This window comes from Pipra filicauda, unplaced genomic scaffold, assembly GCF_003945595.2.
Source record: "Pipra filicauda isolate LSUMZ 115617 unplaced genomic scaffold, ASM394559v2 scaffold78_size3787270_pilon, whole genome shotgun sequence".
NCBI lineage: Eukaryota > Metazoa > Chordata > Aves > Passeriformes > Pipridae > Pipra > Pipra filicauda.
The window spans coordinates 2082728-2103937 of NW_024104964.1; the positions used below are offsets into that span (position 1 = coordinate 2082728).

General features: G+C 46.8%; 1 protein-coding gene across 2 annotated transcripts in view; it reads left to right on the forward strand.

The window, feature by feature from the left end:
• LOC114000743 (schwannomin-interacting protein 1) overlaps positions 1-21210 on the forward strand; it is a 134079-nt gene that overhangs the window by 25204 nt on the left and 87665 nt on the right. For both annotated transcript variants that reach the window (XM_039389946.1, XM_039389945.1), the window contains exons 2-4: positions 12890-12954; positions 13810-13890; positions 16693-16840. In XM_039389946.1, coding sequence (XP_039245880.1) covers positions 12890-12954; positions 13810-13890; positions 16693-16840 — 294 coding nt within the window. The remainder of the gene's footprint in view (positions 1-12889; positions 12955-13809; positions 13891-16692; positions 16841-21210) is intronic.

The window sequence follows — 21210 nt, forward strand, 5'->3', positions numbered from 1 at the left end:
ATTTGGCTTCAGCATGGCAGGGTGTTTTGCAGGGCTATTTATATTAATATTTGCTCTGCAGCAAAACTAACTGGGATAAATGGACAGAATTAGAATGGTGGGGTTTTGTCTCATAAATATCCTTAATGTGAGGGTCGGTTCTGCCCCCCTGGGGGAGGGATGGAACCTCAGTTCCAATAAAGCTCCTCTGATGATGCAGCATAGAGCTGTCTCCCTCTGGGGTACCTGTGCCTGCCAGGACCTAGATAGTCCTCACTCCAGCTCCGGATTTTCCAGCATAGGGAGGATGTGGACCTGTTGGGGGAGTCCAGAGGAGGCACCAAGTTGCTCAGAGGGGTGGAACAGCTCTGCTGGGAGGAAAGGATGAGGGGAATTGGGGTTGTTCAGCCTGGAAAAGAGAAGGCTTTGGAGTGACTTAATTGTGGCCTTCCAGGACCTGAAGGGAGCCAAAAAGAAAGATGGAGAGAGACTATTTACAGGGGATGGAACGACAGGATAAGAGGGAATGGCTTCCCACTGCCAGAGGGCAGGGCTAGATGGGATATTGGGAAGGAATTCTTGGCCCAGGTTGCCCAGAGAGGCAGAACAGCCCCAGCTCCCTCAGCTTGTCCTTGGGAGGGAGATGCTCCAGTCCCTTCACCCTTTCCATGGTTCTCACTGGACCCACTCCAGGAGCTCTGTGTCCCTCCTGTGCTGGGGAGCCCAGAGCTGAACCCAGTAAATAAATAACCCATCAACACCATTAAAATGGGGATGACCCTCTCTTTGAAACCTCTCGTTGAAGAGGAACAACTGTGTCTGAACTTGGAGGCAAAACTCCAGCTGGCTGGAGTGTCCTGGAGTGCAGGAGGAGGTTCAGTGTCCTGGGGTGGAGCCTCAGCTGAATTCAGGGGAGGGTCCTGGAAGCAATCATTGATTTTTTTTTTTTTTTTTTTTTTTTTTATCTGTAAATAAAGACCCAACAGCCTATTTTTTTGAAAAATCTCCCCAGGCAGATCTGCATTTTGGAAACCCAGCATATTCCACAAGGTCTCAGCAGCAGATCTGGGCAGTGGAGTCATTTCTCTAGATGGTGCACAAAAGTAGCCATAGCAATGCTAATTGTGTGTTGTCTGGGGAGCAAACACAGCCTCAGAACAAGACTAATCTCCCTCTGTGTCCTTCCTAATAGAAGGGAAGGATGCTAAATAATTAACATAAACAAATGAAAACTAATTTGCCAATTTTTAATTTTCCCCCCATTGCGTGATCCCTGTTAATGAATAATTTACAGGGCAGAAATGAATGTAAAATCCAAATATTTCTCTGGGGTCTGCTGGATGTGTTATCTGAACATCCTATCTGACTGTTTATTTGTGTGTATGTATATATATATATATATTTTGTTTTTTTAAAAAGAGTAAAAAATAACCCCAGGGAAAACCCCACCGAGCATGAACCAGGCTGTAATAGAAAGAGCTGCAGACTCCAGAGATTTTACCATTTCCTTCCAGACCTGAGATCGTTTGTCTGAGGCTGTTTTTGAATTATTCATACCAACTGTAGCTCTTTGCTTTCCCAGATTGAGTGTGCCCAGCTTCTATCTTAGGGTTTCACGTGCTGCTTTTTTGTTTGCATTTAAGTTGGTTTTTTTTTCTGGGCTGCCCTTTATTCAAAGGCTCTGCTGGATGCTGAGGGATCCCATCAGCCACACATTAAACATTAAGAACCTGGATTGTGGTTAATATTGAGGGCTGCACACAGCAAATAAGGCAGCTGGTGGGAGGGGGAGCCAAAGAAACAAGGGAATGGGATAACTGAGGAGCAAATAAACCTTGGAAATAATGCCCTGGTTCTGCTTTGGCTTTGGAGTGTTACCACCAAGGAAAGGGTTTATTATTTCAGCCCCAAGAGGACATGTGGGTTTTAAGAACCTTTTGGATGATGATGCCCCAGACCTGGGTAAGATTAACAGGAGCAGCCTGGCCTGTGGGAGGTGTCCCTGCCCGGGGCAGGGGGTGGGATGAGATGGATTTAAGGTCCCTTCCAACCCAAACCGGTCTGTGACAGCTTTGGATTGACCCCAGTGTTTATGGATGTGGAGATGATACAGCCAAGGCTGTTTTCTTGTGTCAGAGGTGAAGTTTGGTCCAAGGAACACCAAGACTTGGCTGAGCACTGGAACAGGCTCCCCATGGAAGTGGTCACAGCACCACCCCTGGGTGGTTCCTGGGGTGTCCTGTGCAGGCTCCATGATCCTGGTGAGTCCCTTCCCACTGAACATACTCTGTGTGCTGAAGTTCATCCCAATCCTGGACAAACTGAGATGTTTTCCCCAGTCCTGTTTCACACAGTTCCTAAGCAGGTGCTGGAGTGGCAGCTGCAGTGAAGGGTTTGCTTTGAACTGGGACCTTGGTGGGTTTTAGGTGTTCACATCCAAGCTGTGTCAGTTAAACTCGCCTTGAAAGCCCTCCCAGGCTTGCCCAGGGCACAGTTCTGTGTCTTTGCAGGAACTGTTTGCCTTCCTGGGAACTCTTTTTGCAGTTGGGTTGGTATTTGACATGACAAGGCTGTGGAAAAATTCCTCCTGCTCCTCAGTCCATCCCCCTGGATCACAATCCTGCTTTCCCTCCAGTCCCCCTTGCCCCTGGCACCAAGCCAGGCTGTTCTCCACCCTGAAAGCTGGAGATGTGCTGGGAAACAGTCCTCTGAAGGTACCTGGAGACCTGAGGAGTGAGTCCCACACGTGTCTGAGCTTCCAAAGCGACAGTTCTCCGGGGACTTTGTAGCCTGTTGTTCTGCATTTGGCAGCAGGGATTTTTGGAACATAACAAAGGCAGCAGGGATGGTTTTTATTTGGGAAATCACGTTCTGGCTCTGGCTGGGATGTGCAGGGTGGGAAAATGCAGATGGAACTTCCCTGAATCCCGGTGTTTAATTGGTTGCCACGTAGCAGACCTTGATGTAGCAGATCACTAATGACAGAAGTGAGGGATAAATGTTAACATTTATATTAATATTGTAATGTAAAGATCATGTTGAACATGAGCTATTAAAGCACTTCATAGTCTCAGTTAGAAAAGCAGTAACAGCACCAATAACCAGCTTTTAAACAGCTTGTAAAGCTGCTGGAGCAGGGCCTTTAAACAATAATGTCCAGTTATAAAAGTCAGGAGGAAATCTTTTCCTCTGTGAGCTGGAAATGTGCATTTTCTGAGGCTTTTCAGAGACTCACAGGCCTGTCAGAAAAACATCTGTGTGTGGCTGCAAGAGCTGTAGGATTTTATCCTGAGGAGTTACACCCCAGGGAAGGCTTTGAGTAAGAGAAATCCCACTAGTGCTCTCTCCCTCTTGATAAACTCTGGGTGTGAGAACAACACTGGGCAAGAGGAGGAGGAGGAGGAGAGAGCTCCTCAGCTGAGTTTCCCTGGGTTTTCCTTGCTGGTGGGTGTCAGGTTGGAGGCAGAACTTGTGGAGGAGCCACTTGCAGCTCCTTGTAGCTGCGATTTCCTCGCCACTAATCGGGTTTGTAAAGTGCCATCCTGATGTTTATCTGCTCCAGGTGCTGCAGCACACGGGATGCAGTTGCTTAGCAACTGCCTTCAATTAAAACATCTCCTTAGATATCTGCAGCACAGGAGAAATTAGATTTAACTCCTCAGGAGCTCAAGGAAGAGCAACCTCTTGAACTTGGGTAGTGCCACAGATCCCTCCTCCTTTACACTGGTGGTTGTTTCACCTGGAAAGCTTTGGAGTTGTTTTTTTTTCTCCTGAGGGTTGTATTGGAAGCTTGGAATTATTGGAAGAAATTAATAGCGTTGGAAGCTTCTCCATGTTGGATTTGAGAAGTTGATACTGAGAAGCAGCAAAAATCTGTTTCATTATGTTTTCCAAGGCCCAGTGCCTTCATCCCATGCTCAGCATCCTCCAGCACCTTGAATGACATCATAGAAATAACTGGAATTCTGAATAGCAGCAGATATTTAGCATAAGCTGTGAAGTAATTAAATCCTGGCTTCTTTCATTGAACAGATTCATATACTTTTCATGATCTTTTAGTACTTGGGGTTGTTTTCCTGCTATTCACAGAAGACAAAGGTCCATGTGGTTGCTCAGCTGCTGCACTGAGTATCCCACAAGCTGCAATTACACTTAATTTTTATGCAGGAAATGAGATAGGTGGGTTTTGATGGGTAGATCTGCTCTGAAACCCGTTATGTTCTGTGATTATGATTTCTTTTTTTCTCCAGGACTCATAAAGCTAATGTGCTAAAAACACAACTGAATAGTTTGGTAATTTGCCTCTGAGACTAATCTGTGGCCATCTTTTTAATGGGATTGTAAATTATCTGCACTTTCCAAAGCAACTGCAGTAGATTGAACAATTGTGTTAATGACTCTTGTCAAGAGATTAACTGGGAAGGCAGGATGGAGGGACGAGCTGATTTCACCTGTGAGATTGCCAGGGGAGCATCTTTAGGACTTGTCTAATTAGCTCAGCACCGTTTTCCAATGGTCCCCTGCAGGGCTGTGGAAGGGAGAGGGATTTCTGCTGTGATCCCACTCAAGCTGCTCTGGGGCTGTTTCCAACAGGGGTGAAATGTCAGGGCATAAACAATCTCTTTTTTAAGAGTTTAAAAAACCACTTAACAACGTGCTCTGTGCAGATGAAGCCCCATCATACACGTGGCCACTGTTCTGCCTTGAACAGTCCGTGCTTGGGGCCCTGCCTTGATCCATCTGCTCTCCAGAAAACTGGAAACCGAGGAAAAAAGGGGGAAAAACATCCCTGCTAGATGAAACCAAGTTTTGTGAGTTGGAGCTGTTGGCTCGTGCAAGCCCAGATTGGGTCCCATGTTCCAGCTCAGCTCTGGCCAGGTGACAATGACCTGGGCATGGGGTGCTCCAAGCCCCTGTCCTTGGTGGGAAAGGTGGTGTGGAAAAGCTTCATCAACCCATGTTGGGTCCATCTTCATCCTCCACACTGTCCTGTCCTCACTCATCGTGCCTTGGAGCTGATTAAAGCTTCTGCCTCCCCTGTATCCTCACCACCTATCCCACCCAGGGCTGGGAATTCCCATGGGAGCAGTTGGAGGGCAAAATATCCTGGCAATAAACTCTGCAGGGGCCTTGTCCAGGCAGAGGCAGTGGCTGAGAATTTGCTGGCTCGGGCACTGCTTTGTCAGCACAGCTCCAGTGCAGGGTAACAGATGTTTGTTGTGTTTCCCAAAAGCAACTCCTTTGTTTATATTCCTAAAACATTCCACTTGGCCTAAATGGGACTTTCAGAATGACAAGAGGTATAGAAAAAGCTTTTCTGTAATAGATGTGATTATTAGTTTTTCACAGTAACCTTCTGATTCCTAAATTGGTTCATCACTCTTTTGTGAAAATTAGTAGACAGTACCACATGCTGAAAAGCTGAAAATTGGATTAATATGTTTCTTTTCAGGTTTAAAACACTCATCTGCTGTTGTTGTTGGAAATAATAGGCTCAGGAGCTATAAAAAGAGCTGCTTACTTTTTCGGGGGGGGGGGGAACAAAACCCTCCACTGGGAGTTCAGAGATGGATCTGTCATGTCAGATTTTCCCCCTGCCTTCCCCTTCCTGCCATGCTGGAATTCACACTGGCTGGGTTGCAATCTCATCATATTGCCCTTAAAAGTAAGCTGGGCTCAACTTTAATTTAGAACAAAAGCCTTGGAGGGGGGTGGAAGGTGGGGGGGCTCTGCCAGTGGAGTGGGTTGGGTGCAGATTTGGGTTCTTTGGAAAGCAGCTGTTTGACCCAAATGTTGTTAACTTTTATCAGGCACAACTCTGCAGCCCTTCAGGGGGTGGTAAATAATGGTAAATGTGAAGAAATTGGGTCTGCTGGTGACACTTAAGGATGGGAATTTCTCCACCGAAACATTCCCGGTTTAATTTGGCCAATGCTTTTCTCTCTGAGGTGCAGCTTTTGTGCCCTGAAGTAAAACACAACACTCAGGTTGCGATTCTCTTTAATTTCTTGAAGATTAAAGACCATCCCACATAAATACTGGGTTGGAAAACTGAATTCCTTCCAAAACATCTTGGTTTTAGGCTTTACCCTGTTCCTTCCATGGCTCTTCCAGCACTGGACGTGCCCTGTTGGCATTTTGGGGCTGCCTTTTGCTAGGTAGGGTTTTCAGGGAAGGCCTGGTTGCTCTGACAGGGTGGGGTGGCATTTGGCTACCAAATTTTTGGCTTTAATTCCAAAAAAATCAGCGTTTCCTACCCCGTGCTGGTTGCTGTCCCGGGGAAGGCTCTCACTGCAGCAAAGGCACCATAGATGGACAAATGTACCACACATTCTGTGCTTTGGTGCTGCTGATTCACCCCAGGTTTTTCTCCCATACAAATGACATTAATTTGAGTGCCCAGATTTAATTTGAATGCCCAGATTTAACCTTAATGCCAAGATTTTTAACCCAGATAGGGTTTAGCATCTCCTCCTCCTGTAAGCAACCCATTCAGACCTTGCTGCCACTTGGAAAGCAGCTGACACCTGACTGCAAAAATGTCTGGATTTCAGTGAGAAATGGGTTTTCTAGCCATAGATTGAATCCCTGAGTGTTGCTATATGTGTGTGTGTGTATATATTACTTTTTCCCTTGAACTCTAACTGTGAAACTCTTTGCTGAGTCTCCTCCAGCACTTGTGTTGTTCCAGACCTTTTCCTCAGTGTTCATCCTGGCTGTAGTTTTGGAAGCACTTTGGTGGCAGAGAAGCCAAGATGTCAATAGGCTTCATTCTCTCTCTGGTTTATTCCCCTGGCAGAAGTTAAAAGCCTGTGTATGGTGAGTGCTGCTGAAAGCCCTGACCACAGTGACAGCAGCAGAAAGAAAAGGCTTTTTAAAAGGAATCTCACTTGGATTTTAATGGTATTCATCCTTCTGCAACCTTCTGCATCCTTCCAGAACTGCTGCAACTATGAAATAGTGTTTTGTAGCCAGAGTGCAGTAGATTGCTCTTTTCTTCCTGAGGGCTGAGCTGAAGGAAGGAAAAGAAAACAATTTATTGATATCAGGGAAAGTGGAGAAGAGCTCAACAGGTCGTGCTGTGAGTGCTCCTGTCCCCTGGGAGAGATCAGCAGCAGTGCTGCTTTCCCATTCCAGCCTGCTGCACCCACTTGGGAAGGAATCAACACATCAACTGGCCTGGACATCCTTGTGGGGCCAGGGCTGGAGCAGAGGGATCAGGCACCAGCTCTGTTCTTAGGTAGGAAGGCCAAGACTTTCTGCTTTTATTCCTTATTTTGGGCTTACAGTGAGTTAAGTTTTATGTTGAGTCCTGTTTGATTAAATGATGAGTGAGAGGAGAGCAGTGTCATGATTTACAGGAGTGGGAAGAGAAACAATTAGATCTTGTGTCCTTGGGGTATAAAAAGGCAGGAAGGGCTTTATGTGAAGGAAATGCAAATATCACCAACTCCTCTCCAGAGGGATGACAGTGGCCTGTGAAACAGGAGGCAAATGCATCCCCTGGGATTTTGGCACAGTAACGAGTAGAACTCTGAGAAATGATACAGCAAGAGTTTATCTTTGACCCAATAGCAAACTCACTGCTCTGAGAAAGCTTCTCCTTCTCTGCCTCATCACTTCCCAGTTCTGTAAAGATATAAGCTGGGAAATTTGAAGGAAACTTGGTGTTGAAAAAATTCCCTGAGAGTTGGTCTGTGCTGGAGAGCAGCAAAACCAACGTGGCCCTTCTTGCTGGAGAAGAACCTGAACTGCAGCCACTGGGCTCTGCAAGCGTGACTTTGATTTTCAATAAACCAAGAAAATGCATATTGAGTGAAGGACCCCTTAAGTAGCCAGAATAATGGAAACACAAGCAATAAACTGTGGGAGTTAATTGCCTGATGGCTCCTCTTCCCATCTGTGCTCCATTTATCAGTTGGATCCTTGGAGACCTCTGGCCATCAGCTCAGCTCCTTTGTGCTGAATGGCTCCAATGCTCATCCCAGTGCTGCTGGAATCAGTGGAACCTCTTCCCAGCCTGGAAGATCTCAGTGCTCCCTGCCCTCTGTTTGCTCCTCTTGGCCTCGTTTTCTCTTTGGTGTGACCCAGTTTTTCCCTGTGCAGTGCTCAGGTTTTGGTGGCACCTTCCTCCGGTTGTTTGGGAGGGCAAGGGCATGGACAGAGCTTGGACACTCCCCCTGTGCTGGCCAGGAGGGTTTGTAGCAGAGGGATGTGAGTCATGGAATGGTTTGGGTTGGAAGGGACCTCAAAGCCCATCCAGTGCCACCCCCTGCCATGGGCAGGGACACCTTCCACTAGCCCAGGGTGCTCCAAGCCCCATCCAACCTGGCCTTGGACACTTCCAGGGATGGGGCAGCCACAGCTTCTCTGGGCAACCTGTGCCAGGGCCTCAGCACCTTCCCAATATCAAATCTCTTCCCAATACCCCACCTAAACCAAGTCTCTGGCAGTTTTAAGCTGTTCCCTTGTCCTGTCACTCCATGTCCTTGTGAAGGTGAGCCATGGAAGGGAAGACACAGGTTGTATTTGATGGGAGAGTCTCATGTTGTTTGCTGTTAATTAGCTGTTAATAACCACATTCTGTTTTATCTAATTAAGCTCAGAGCCCCAGTGCAGAAGAAAAAATAAGAACTTTACTTTTCCTTGAAGAGATCCTGACCCAAAAGGACAGGATGCCCACGGGAGAGAAGGTGGAAGGAGTTCAGGTGCCCTGGGAGGGCAGGTTTGGGTACACAGAACCCAGCCAGTCCATGCTGTGTCTCCCTGCAGTGACTGACCCAGTTCAGCGAGGCTAATTCCCAATTGTTTCTAAATCTGAATGTTGAATTTGTTTAAGGAGGTTTAGGTGACTCTGTTGATGCAGAATTTTTCCGAAGCCATCCGGGAAATGGCTCTGACAGCCCGTGGGCTCCGAGCCCCTGAGCTCTGGTAATCTGTGCTTTTCTGTGTTAATGTGCTTTTCTGGAGCTCTCAAAGCTCGAGTGTTCGAGGTCTCTGTTGGGTTGCCAGAGAAAATAAAGCAGGACCTTCCCTCTCCCACCCCCAACGTGCAAAAGTCACTCTCATCTCGCGTGGCCTTTTCTAAGATACAAAGCATTTGTCACCATCAGGCATTTAATTGCCAGTAGGATAAAGGGGACTGGCTTTTAGCTGAAGGAGGGCAGGGTTAGGTGGGATATTGGGAAGGAATTCTTGGCTGGGAGGGTGGGGAGGCCCTGGCACAGGTTGCCCCGAGAAGGTGTGGCTGCCCCTGGATCCCTGGAAGTGTCCAAGGCCAGGTTGGAGCAACCTGGGCTAGTGGAAGGTGTCCCTGCCCATGGCAGGGGGTGGAACTGGATGGGCTTTAAGGTCCCTTCCAGCCTAAACCATTCTCTGATTTTCCCAAATCCATCCCAGGCAATCAGCCAGAGGAAGGAACACCCTGTATTTTTTTAATTCTTTTTTTAACTATAATAATATGTATAAAATAGTGGAAGATGTCCCTGCCCGTGGCAGGGGGTGGAATGAGCTGAGCTTTAGGGTCCCTCCCAACCCAAACCAGTCTGTGATTCTATGAACTTCAGGGAATGCTCAGTGTGTTCGGGGTGTAGCATTAGATTTTATGGCCCAAAATGGGATGCAGGACGCTCTGCACACCCCTGAAATGGGAGTTACCGCAGGTGATCTCCTGTCTGCCCAAACTGGGGCTCCCTGTGCCTCCAGGTGCCCCCTCACTGCTCCCTCAGGTGCCACCAGAGGTGCTGTTTGAGGACAAGCTGCTCAGCAATCCCGCGGCTTTCCCAGGGAGCGGCACCTCCCGGCCGGCGTGAATGGGAGCCCGAAATAGCAGCGTGTAAAAACCTCCCCTTCAAAGGCTCCCGATCCCTCGATCCTCTTTACGCTCATTGTATCCCGCTAAGAGGCTTAATTAACGCTCTGCCTGACAGGTCCTGTCAGGCTGAGACAGGACTCCACAGCATTTCATTCAAGGACCACGGTGTTCCCTGGGAAAACAGGGAAGGATATCAATGAATAACAGGAAAAATGAGAAAAATGGGAAATTAATAAACCCCAAGGTCCAAAAACAGGGGGAAGGGGTGGAATTATTTGTGAAATGGGAAACAAAGTCTTAAAACCAGGGGGCAGAGCAGCACTGGCATTGGGCTGTTCCCAGTATCCCAGGGCAGCTGAGGGGTTGGGAAAGCAGCTGAGGATCCTTCTGTGCTGGAATATGAATGGCACGTGGATCTGAGCTGGTGCTGAGGGTGGTTTAGCTGGGACAGGTGAGCAGCAGCAGAGAGCACTTCATTGTCTTCTGACCACCCTTTCCAGCAGAAATTCCTCCTGATGTCCAACCTGAGCCTCCCCTGGCACAGCTGGAGGCCGTTCCCTCTCCTCCTGTCCCTTGTTCCCTGGCAGCAGAGCCCGACCCCCCCCGGCTCCTCCCTCCTGTCAGGGGGTTGCAGAGCCAGAAGGTCCCCCCTGAGCCTCCTTTTCTCCAGGCTGAGCCCCCCCAGCTCCCTCAGCTGCTCCTCAAGGCTTTCATCCCAATATCCCACTTCCCTAAACATTCACATCTTCAGGCTGAAAAATAATTAAGGCATAAACAGGACAGGCGTGTTAAAGACTAGAAAAAGACCCTTGAGTTTGCTCTGACCACGATTTGTTCTCTTCAGGCTTTCCTGGCTTTCTCTCCCTCGGTCCCTCCCTGTCTGGAGCTGCCCAGTCCCTCCTGATGTCTGTGTTGAGCTGCAGCAGGAAAAAGAGAAGTGCAGGGAGTTTGACAGTGTGTGTGTGTGTCACAGGGCTTGCAGAGGCACCACGATTCATCCCGGATTCCATCAGGAGGCTGGATCCCTTCCACTTTAATTTCCTGCAGTTGGAGTTTGCAGCTGGGTCGCTCCAGGTGGGATGTGGAGCTGCCTCTCCCCAGGGTTGGCAGAGCAGCCTCCTGGTGTCACTGTCACCCCTCAGTGGCCGTGCCAGGGGCTGAGGGAGCACCATCCCAACCCTTTTCCCCGGGCACAGCAGCTCCATAAATTTGGTTGCAAGGAGAGCTGATCAATATTTCATGGTTAATGACGCAAAACTGAAATTAGTATAGATTTTATGTCTCCTCCTCTTCCCAATTATGCAAACATTGCTGGGCCCCTTCCGGAGCTGCCTTTCATCCCAGCTTTTATAAAGCCTGGCTGCTGATGTTTAATTGAAAGACTGAACAGTCCAAAATGTCACAACCAATTTGGGGTTTGACTTTTTTGTGTGAGTGTTCGGTTTTCACCCCGAGGTTAATAGAAAATGATGTCAGACACAAGGGATGATTTATGTCAGCCCTGCAGGTTTTGTCACCCAGAGCTGTGTATAAAGCCAATTGCAAATTGTTTGCACGTTCTAAATGACTGTACATGGCCCTGGAGCAGGCTGGAAAAATGACCAGAGGAATAATGGGGGAGAGGGAAAGGTTATCTGGGGTATCTTCTGATCTGAGCTGGGCTTCAAAGAAAGCAATTTGGAAAGTTGCTTGGTTTTAATATGCCAGAGGAGGATGTTCCTCAAAGCAGACAATGAAAAGAGGAAGGTAAAACCACAAAGAATTTTCCTGACTGGATCATTTCCGATGGCAGACGAGTGGCAGGAGCTTCCAAAGTCACAGCCAGCTGTGGTTTGACCCCAAAATGGGGCTGCAATGTGAGACCCAGAGGGGCAGAGACTGGGAAACATCTCAATTGTCATGTTGGCAAATCCACTTTATGCTTAAAATCTATTTTGCAGTAATAGTTGTTCGGAGGCTGGGAGGAAATGAAGCTGTGTCAGGGGTATATCAGCTCCCAACTGGGATCTTGTTGGTGTCAAACAGGGTGGGATCTTGGACAGGATTAAAATGTCTTTGTTTCAGAAAAGCAGCTTTGATTGGGAAAGCAGAAGGTGGAGCTGGCTGATGGGTTGTGCTCCTGGACACTGCAGTGCTCTTATTGGCAACAGAAATCTGTGTTCATCCCCCTGTCAGAGAAGATATATAGGGGGAAAATATCCTTTTTTAGCCTTTTAAATGTTCTTGGCCTTCCTGGGAATCCCATACCTGTTAGAGAAGTGGGAAGTAAATCACCCTGCTTCCTTCCTTCTCAATGAGAAAGTGCTTTTCCATCTGATCCCTAACTTAAGGAGCTAAAAGAAGCCATGAAGTATCATCTTTGGTTTTTATAGTTTCTCATCTTCTGCTGTTGTTCAATTATCAATATCTGATGTATGAACACAAACCTGGAGCACATCCCTGAGTCTCGAGGTGGTGACTCTCTTGCATCCCCTCCCAGGGCTGTGCTTTGGAGGGTTCAGTGTTGGCCCTGGTTCTCCTCCACCCCTTTGGGATGATAAAACCCCACCAGTGGGACACATTTTTATTTTTTTTTAAGCCCAATCTCTGTCCTGAACATCAGGGGTGGATTTTTCCCAGGACATTCACACAGATGTGGAGACTCCCAGCTCTGCATCTGCACCTAAATTTGTGACTCCTCTGCTACTGAAACAGCAGCTGATGCAAATAAAGGCTGTGAAACTCAGCCAGTGACTCTTAATTTTGAGCCTGAATAATGTCTGATTGCAGAACAAAGAGAAGATTCTGAAAGTTTGAGCTGCTGCTCTCACCAAGATGATGAGAATCAAAGCAGCCACTCACCTGAGAGGTGAAAGAACACCTTCCCCTTTGGCTCTGAGTGTTAGTTTTGTAGGTCTGATATTTCCTTTCACACTTGTGCTGGACATGCTGATAAATATATTGATTTATTTGTAGTGATTTTGGATTTTTGAATTTAAAAGCAATTTCACAGATGCCCCTTGATGGCCCATTTTATTCAGGGGTCGAGCAGGAATCTCCAGTGTCAGCCAAGGGCTTCCCATAAGCACACTGAAATGGGTTTTTCTCTCCTTTTAGGAAGAACTCCGGAGGCTCCAGCACACCTTGGAACAGGTCAATGATGGCAAAGACTTGCTTCAAAGGTAAGTGTGTGATTTCCACCCATGATGAAGTGAAATGGCTTTTCTGAGGTCACAGTCCCTTGCTGAGGGACCATCTCTGGGGTCTAGACCGTGTTTTTCTCTTGGTGATACTCTAAATATTCCAAATCTTGCACCTCTCCCGTAAACAATTCTTATTTTCAGTTACAGGAGGATAATTCCTGCAAACTGCTGCTGATTGAGTGATGTAATTAAGTGTCCAGTAAGGTCTCAAAATAACTCCACAGGTTGGGGTCCAATCTTCCAAACTTTCCTGCCCTTCATGCTGCTCCTGCAGCCACAGCAGTGGCCCCAGATATTTGATTTTTTTTTTTATCTTGTAGCTTTTTAAAATTGCTTTTTCCCAGCAGTGCCCATTCCTTGACCATCATTTCTTCCCAAGAATTTTTTCCTTCACCCCCCTGTATGGCTTTTGCTGCTGTAATTCCTTTGCTCCCAGCATTCCCGTTGTTCCTTCCTGTTCTTTTCTGGTGTAGCTGCAGGGATGGAAGTTAATTTAGCACAAATCTCTCTTCTCTTTGCCAGGGCAGTTTTTTTTTTGATTTGCAGCAGCTTCTTCGCTGGGTGGGCCTGTCCCTGGAGCTGTGGCATCTGGAAGGTGTTCAGCACAAGCACTCAGGCAGGTTCCCATCTGGAAACTGGATCCAAATCCATCTCTTTGGTTGGCACTCCAAAGAATCTGGACACAGAGACCCAGATGCCTCTCTCCAAAGACAGTGTCACCTTATAACGAGCAGCTCTTGTATGTTCTTGTCAAAATTATGGAATTAATTCACAGTGATTGCAGGAATGTCGTGCTGGGACTTGTTAAACCCATTTTTTTTCCTCTCCCCACAGCCATCAGCTGGCCATGGATGAGGAAAACAACATTGAGAAATATCACATCAACTTAGAGCCCTTGGAGTCCAAAGTGAAAATGTGAGTAATGAAGGATGTTGGTTCTGCCCTTCAGTGCAGCTGAGTGTGTCCCATTCCTGAGGAATCCAGACTGTCTCTGTCTGGAATTCTGTGTAACTTTTAGAAAAGAGCCTCAAGTTAACAAGTTAATTAAGTTCTTATCAACCTTTAAGCACATGAAGCTGAGAGAATTGGGATTGTTCAGCCTGGAGAAGAGAAGCTTTGGGGTGAGCTGATTATGGCCTTGCAGGACCTGAAGGGAGGTGAAAAGAAAGATGGAGAGAGACTATTTACAAGGAATGGAGGGACAGGACAACAGGGAATGGCTTCCCACTGCCAGAGGGCAGGGTTATATGGGATATTGGGAAGGAATTCCTGACTGGAAGGGTGGGGAGGCCCTGGCACAGGTTGCCCCGAGAAGCTGTGGCTGCCCCTGGATCCCTGGAAGTGTCCAAGGCCAGGTTGGAGCCACCTGGGCTAGTGGAAGGTGTCCCTGCCATGGCAGGAGTGGAAGTGGATGAGCTTTAAGGTCCCTCCAACCCAAACTGTTCTGGGATTCTATGATTCACATTCCCTTTGAACCAAGTTTCAAATGTTAAACGTCAGTGTTGTGCTAATTTTTTGTCATTTCCCCCGTGAAATTAAAGAATATTCGAGACTCTGCTGGATTTTCCATATATCCAGAGAGCATCCCAGAGGAGGGAAGTGCAGCACAGACCAAGCAGAGTCTTTTTCAGTGCTGGTTTTCCCATCCAACGTGAAGTTCCCCAGGGGATGGAGATTTGGGGCCGAGGGGAGCAGGGTTCCTGCTCTGGGGCTGCAGCACGGCTGCCTGGCACGGGAAAAAGCTGGATTTCCTTGGGAAGTGAGGCAGCCCCGAGCCAAGGCACACGCACGACACCTGCTGCCGGGAAGGGAGGGAGACAGTGCCGGGAGCCGGGAATGAGCTCCCCGATTCTGATGCAACAGGATCGTTGAATCCTGAGATCACAGGATCTGCTGAGCTGAAGGGACCCACAAGGATCACCCAGTCCAACCCTCAGCCCTGCACAGGAACATCCCCAGAGTCACCCCCTGTGCCCCAGAGGATCAGCCAAACCCTCCTGGAGCTCTGGCAGCCTTGGGGCTGTGCCCACTGCCCTGGGGAGCCTGGTCAGTGCCAACCACCCTCTGGGGGAAGAACCTTTCCCTGAGATCCAACCTAAACCCGTGGGATCAGTTGTTCTAAAAGACCTGACCGTGCTGTGTCCGTGGGGATAGAACTTCAAACTCACCCACGTGTCTGTCAGAGCACAGGAATCCTCTTTGTGACTCTTCCAGGTTGTTCCTCCTTCCCTGGTTCAGGCTTTGGCTTTATCCAGCTCCATCCACTAACTCACTATACATTGAGATATATAGGACAATAATATGCTAGGACATTAAAATATTAATGCTGTATTAAAATATTAAAAGGCCCTGAAGTTTCAAATTAAAATCCAACCAGTGTCTTCTAGTGATGCAAAATAAAACAAAGGTAAGAATGAATTTCAGGGAGCTTTCTAGAAGGGGAATTATGATTTAACCTCAGTATATTCTCCAGCTTGAAAATAGAAAGGACATGTAAATATAAACATGTAAATACTGCTTGTGCCAGTGAATAAACACTCAATTGCCTCAAAATCCTAAAAGGAGCTGTTTCTACAGGGTGCCAGAGAAACTGGGGTTGCCCCAGCCCTGGAAGTGTCCAAGGCCAGGTTGGAGCAACCTGGGCCAGTGGAAGGTGTCCCTGCCCATGGGGGACTGGATGGACTTTAAGGTCCCTTCCAACCCAAACCATTCCAGAATTCTGTAATCCAGTGCCACTGGTCTGGCTCTCAACTTCCAACTGTACCTGCTTTATAATCTGAAAGCTGATATCAGTGTGAGGTGTTGAAGGTCATTCATTCTTTTAATATGTAAATGAATATTTATATTTTTTTGCAGAATGTAAGGGAGTTGCTGAGTTACATATAATCTCAAATTGAAATAATTCTGTAGGTTTAGGGATTGGATGGGGCTCTGAGTAACATGGTCTGGGTTTAGATGGGATGTTGGGAAAGAATTCCTGGCTGTGAGGGTGGGCAGGCCCTGGCACAGGTTGCCCAGAGAAGCTCTGGCTGCCCCAGCCCTGGGAGTGTCCAAGGCCAGGTTGGAGCAACCTGGGATAGTGGAAGGATCCCTGGATGGAACTGGATAAGCTTTAAGATCCCTTCCAACCCAAACCATTCCAGAATTCTGTAATCCAGTGCCACTGGTCTGGCTCTCAACTTCCAGCTGTACCTGCTGTATAATCTGAAAACTGCTATCAGTGTGAGGTGTTGAAGGTCATTCATTCTTTTAATATGTAAATGAATATTTATATTTTTTTGCAGGATGTAAGGGAATTGCTGAGTTATGTATAATCTCAAATTGAAATAATTCTGTGGATTTAGGGATTGGATGGGGCTCTGAGTAACATGGTCTGGGTTTAGATGGGATGTTGGGAAGGTATTCTTGGCTGGGAGGGTGGGCAGGCCCTGGCACAGGTTGCCCAGAGAAGCTGTGGCTGCCCCATCCCTGGGAGTGTCCAAGGCCAGGTTGGAGCAACCTGGGCTAGTGGGAGGATCCCTGGATGGAACTGGATAAGCTTTAAGGTCCCCCCAACCCAAACCAGTCCGGGATTCTCTGGTCCTGCTTTACAAGTTCCACCAGCAGCGACTTCAGTGAGACCTCCCAGAGCCACGCTCGTTATCCAGGTGGGAAAACAAACCCCCCAGACCCCTGTGTGGAGCCAGGAGTATCCATGTGGGCCCGTTCTCATTCCAGCATCCAGCGGGCATGGCGGGAGCACCTCCAGCGCCAGGACCTGCCCCCGGAGCGGCCCCAGGAGCGCAGCCCCTCCCCAGCATCCCTGTCCTCGGGCAGGATGAGCAGATCCATCAGCATGAACACCTTCTCCGACAGCAGCACCCCCGTGAGTACACCCTGCACCCAGCCTGGGCCCCTCTCGAGGACTCTGGGGTAAAAAAAGCTGAATTATGGGTTAATATCGGGTCGAAGAAGGAATTTTAGGGGATTTTTTGAATGTGTGACTGTGGATATCAGCCCTGGATTTCAGCGGATATTAGTGGTGCTTTCGATGGAAAACAGGTGTTTCCAAATGGTTCTGTCCTTCCAGAGAAAGCAAAGATGTGTTTAGTATAATTTTTCTCCCCAAAAAACCCCCAAATTGTGGTGCTTTTCTTGCAGATAAATGTGGCTTCTAAGTTGGTTTGGGTTTGCTGATGGTTTTGTTGAGTTTGCTGGTGTTTTATTTGGGTTTGTTGCTGGTTTTGTTGTTGTTTGTTTTTTTTCTTTTGTTGGGTGTTTCCAAATGGTTCTGTTCTTCCACAGAAAGCAAAGATGTGTTTAGTATAATTTTTCTCAAAAAAAAAAAAAAATTCTGGTGCTTTTCTTGCAGATAAATGTGGCTTCTAGGTTGGTTTTGGTTTGCTGGTGTTTTTTGTTTGGTTTGCTGGTGTTTTTTGTTTGGTTTGCTGGTGTTTTTTGTTTGGTTTGCTGGTGTTTTTTGTTTGGTTTGCTGCTGTTTTTGTTTGGTTTGTTGTTTTTGTTGGGTTTGCTGGTGTTTTTGTTGGGTTTGCTGGTGTTTTGTCTTTGCTAAACAAGACTTGGAGGAGTTGATCCAGATGTTAAAAATTAAATTTGATTTTGGAATAAATATTCCCACGGCCTTGCAGACCCGCTGCCCAGTGGCTGGAGGTTGTATTTCTCTTTTTAAGGTGACTCTAAACTAAAACCTCAAATATAAAGCCCATTTTTTGAATACAGGCAGCTCTGTGACTGTCTCTGAAATGGGATCTTTGAGGCCAATAAACCAGCAGGTAGAGACAGAGCTTAGAAAGCTTTTGGCTTTGTGACAGGACACCTGAGATTTGAGGGGACCAGAGACTGGGGTTGCATGAAATAATTCAGCAGCTTGAAGGAAAGGTAGGAGAGAGGAATTGCCATGGGGTGTGTTGGAGCAGCTCAGGAAAAGCAGTTGGTTGGATCCTGGTGTTGGAAAGCTGGAGGCAGCTGGTGCCAGTCAAGGGACAGCTTTTGGTGGCTTCTGAATTCCCTAAAAAATTCCAGAAATCGTTGCTAGAAATGCTTCCAAGTAGATGGAGCCCCTGTGCAAGAAACAGAAGTTTGTTGCTTTAATTCTCTTCTCAGGAGCAATTCCCAAGGCAGGGTCTCCAATCCAAGAGAGCTTTTCTGTGCTAAAAACTCGGTTTTTCGACTTACAGGCACAATTCGAGTCTTTGCTCTGTTGTCCCAGGCTCAAAGTGAAGCTGGGGGAGCTGTTCCCAGCAGGTTTGGTTTTGTGGCACTGTGCCTTGGCAGCTGGGACAGAGTTTAATAAAACATTACTGAGGGCTCTGGTTTATTTTCATCCTCCCTGTGCTCAGAGCTGGAGAGCAGGGTGATAAACTGGGTTGCAATACTGGGTTATGCACTAAGGTTTCGTGTATTGAGTGGATTCTGTTCCTTTAATGAGAAGAATAAAGGTGGATATAAAGTTTATCTGCACTCGGCTTCCACAAGAGGTCCCTCGTGCCCTGCACAGGGACACTCCCGGCTGCTCCAGGGGTTCTCCATCCCTAACCTGACTTGGAAAATGACACATTTCCAATGCTTTGGGGTGTTGTGGGGTGAAATAAGTACATCTGGGAGTTCTGCATTTGGGGAAAAAGGAAGCTTGGATACTGGGATTGTGATTTAATCTGTGTTAATGGGATGCCCGCTCGTCTCACTTCTGCATCTAAGGAAGAGGGAGATGTTTTATCACACTTTCCTAATAATAACCTTTGGAAAAGCAGGAACTATTCCTGAAGGCAAAGGAACCCCTGATTATTTCGTGTGTCCTTGATTATCAAATCCCTGAAGGACCCGGTGAAGGAGGGTCCCCAGCTCTGGGGTGGGTGAACAATGATCTTTGGTCATTTGGAGGTGAAAGAGAAGATCTTTAAGCTCATTCTTACTGTTTCTGCAAAATTCCTGGTGCATTTTCAGGGGAAGATGGGGAATTATTAGGACTAGGAAAATTCAGAGTTTCAAGAGCATTTTTCCTCTCTTGCCCTCGAAACTTTTCCATCCTTAAAAATAAGACAAAACGTGCAAACAAGAAGTAGAAAAAGCATTAAAATCCCATAGGAACCTGAAATCCAGAAACAAACCTGCACACTCAGGTTAGAAAAAGCCCAAAATTCGAAGTGGGGCCTTTTGTCATCACGTGCAGAACTCGAGTGCAAGGTGGGAGCAGCAGTTTTAGAGTAACTTCAGAGATGAGGAGAAGGGGAGGTACCAGAAATAGTTCTTGCTCTGCTCAGCAGCAGCAGGGATTTTTTTCTGGTCAGCTGCACCACACCTTTAATTTTTCAGTTTTGAAGTGGCTTTTTAAAAGCCATTTGGTTGCCATGAGATGGGGATAACTCCATCAGTTCCTCCCTGGTTGAGTGATGGGGGATGTGAACTCCCCATGATCATCTCTGGCTTTTCAAATCTGGCTTCAAGAAGCTGTAGCTGAGCTCTGCTGGCTGTGATTGCCATGTTTCAGCTCAGAGAGACAACCTAATTGTGTGACTCTAAGGCTCAGGATCTCGATAAAACGTTAATTATGATACCTTTGAATCCAATGTTTGAACTTGTTTTGCATCCGCCGCTGCCTTCGCTGAGAACTCGCTCTCAAAATGAAATCCTGAGGAGGGACTTGTCAAGCAGGAAAGGAACCACGAGACTAAGGAGGGAAAAAATGGCAGTGGAAACAGTTCTTTATTTTTACTGTTACTTCCAGGTCTTGGTGTTTTCCAGCAGCTCCCCTGGGTGAAGTTTTGGCTTCATGTTGTGGCAGAGGAATTGTGGAATGTCAGACACTGTGGGTAGGAAAGGGAAAAGATTCTTCAGGCTTTTTTTAATGTGACTCTTGCCCTTAAAACCAGAGCATCTTGTCTGAACACTATTTAATTATGATGTCCTTTTGTTACCTGGCTCAAAGGTACCAGCTGATAAATAAGGCCATAATTCATTTAATTTTTGACTGGCTCCACCTTTTTCTTCCTTCTTCTGGCTTGAGGGTTGGTCAGAACAGCAGCTGAGGAAAATGTATCATTTAATCCTCATAATGATGGATCACAAGTAGCTTGACTGGTTCTAGGTGGTTGGAAACCTAAACTTTTAAAATAAATCTATTTGCAGATAATATAGTTTAAGAAAAACAGGAATATTATCGAGTCTTTTCAGGGATGCAGTGACTGAAATAGGAAGGTGAATGATTACTGTGCTGGAAAATTACTTGGAGAGTAACATCTCTTGGAAAAAGTTTGCTGGGTTTCAGGCAGACTTTGATGCTTAATAAAGTGCTTTTGATTTGATCTGAATATTTGTCACTGAAAATAGGCTTGCTTTGAGATTCCCAACCAATCAACAATGTGTGTTTCTGTTAGAACATCCAGGGCTGAGACATCACACAAGGCACAAAATAAAATAGGGCACAGCAAAAAGCAGGAAAAATCCCCTCTCGGATACACAGAAGGAATAAAACAGAGTGTTTGGCAATCAGAGATTCTCAGCCAGAGAAGAAGTGAACCCCAAAGCTCTCGATGCATTATCGAGTTGATGAAATCCAGATTTCCCTGTTTAATATTTTGAAGGTAAATAGAAGAGGATAATGGTCTGTGAACATCCACACGGAGATTTCAGCTCATGTTTTCAATAAATTGATTTTCTTGGGAAATGTCAGGCCAAGCTCTGAGAGCTGCACTGCTCCTACATGGATTTGAGTTTCCTGATTTCACCTCTAATTCCTACAAACACAGATCAGTAACATCCCACCTAAAACAAGAACAGATCCCCCCCTTTTTTTTTTCCACTTGGCTTTCTCTGGCCAGTCCTAGAAAGACTCTCAGAAGAGTCCACCTTAGGACATTTATATGTGCTCAGTGAGAGCACTGTGAGTTCCAGAGGCTCCTGCCTGAGTTCTTCCCACCCTCTTAATCCAAGAACTTTCCAGGTAGATCAGATTATCAGGTAATGGATCGTGCTTTCCATTTGCAAACAGATAAATCATCCCTGACGTGGGAGAAAGGAGTGATGGCTCCATCTCCAAACGTTCACAGTGTTCCCCTGGGCCTCCTTCCCAGCAGAAAACTGATGGAACACCGGAATGACAGGGAAAGGATGGGCCCTGAGCCATGAGAAACATTTTGTTCAGGTGCTGCTTTATAGCAAAGAAAGGATTTTCCAGCTCTGTGTGTGTGGAGTAAAGGAAGTTTCCCAACTGTTGGAAATGATCTGTTGTCATCTTCC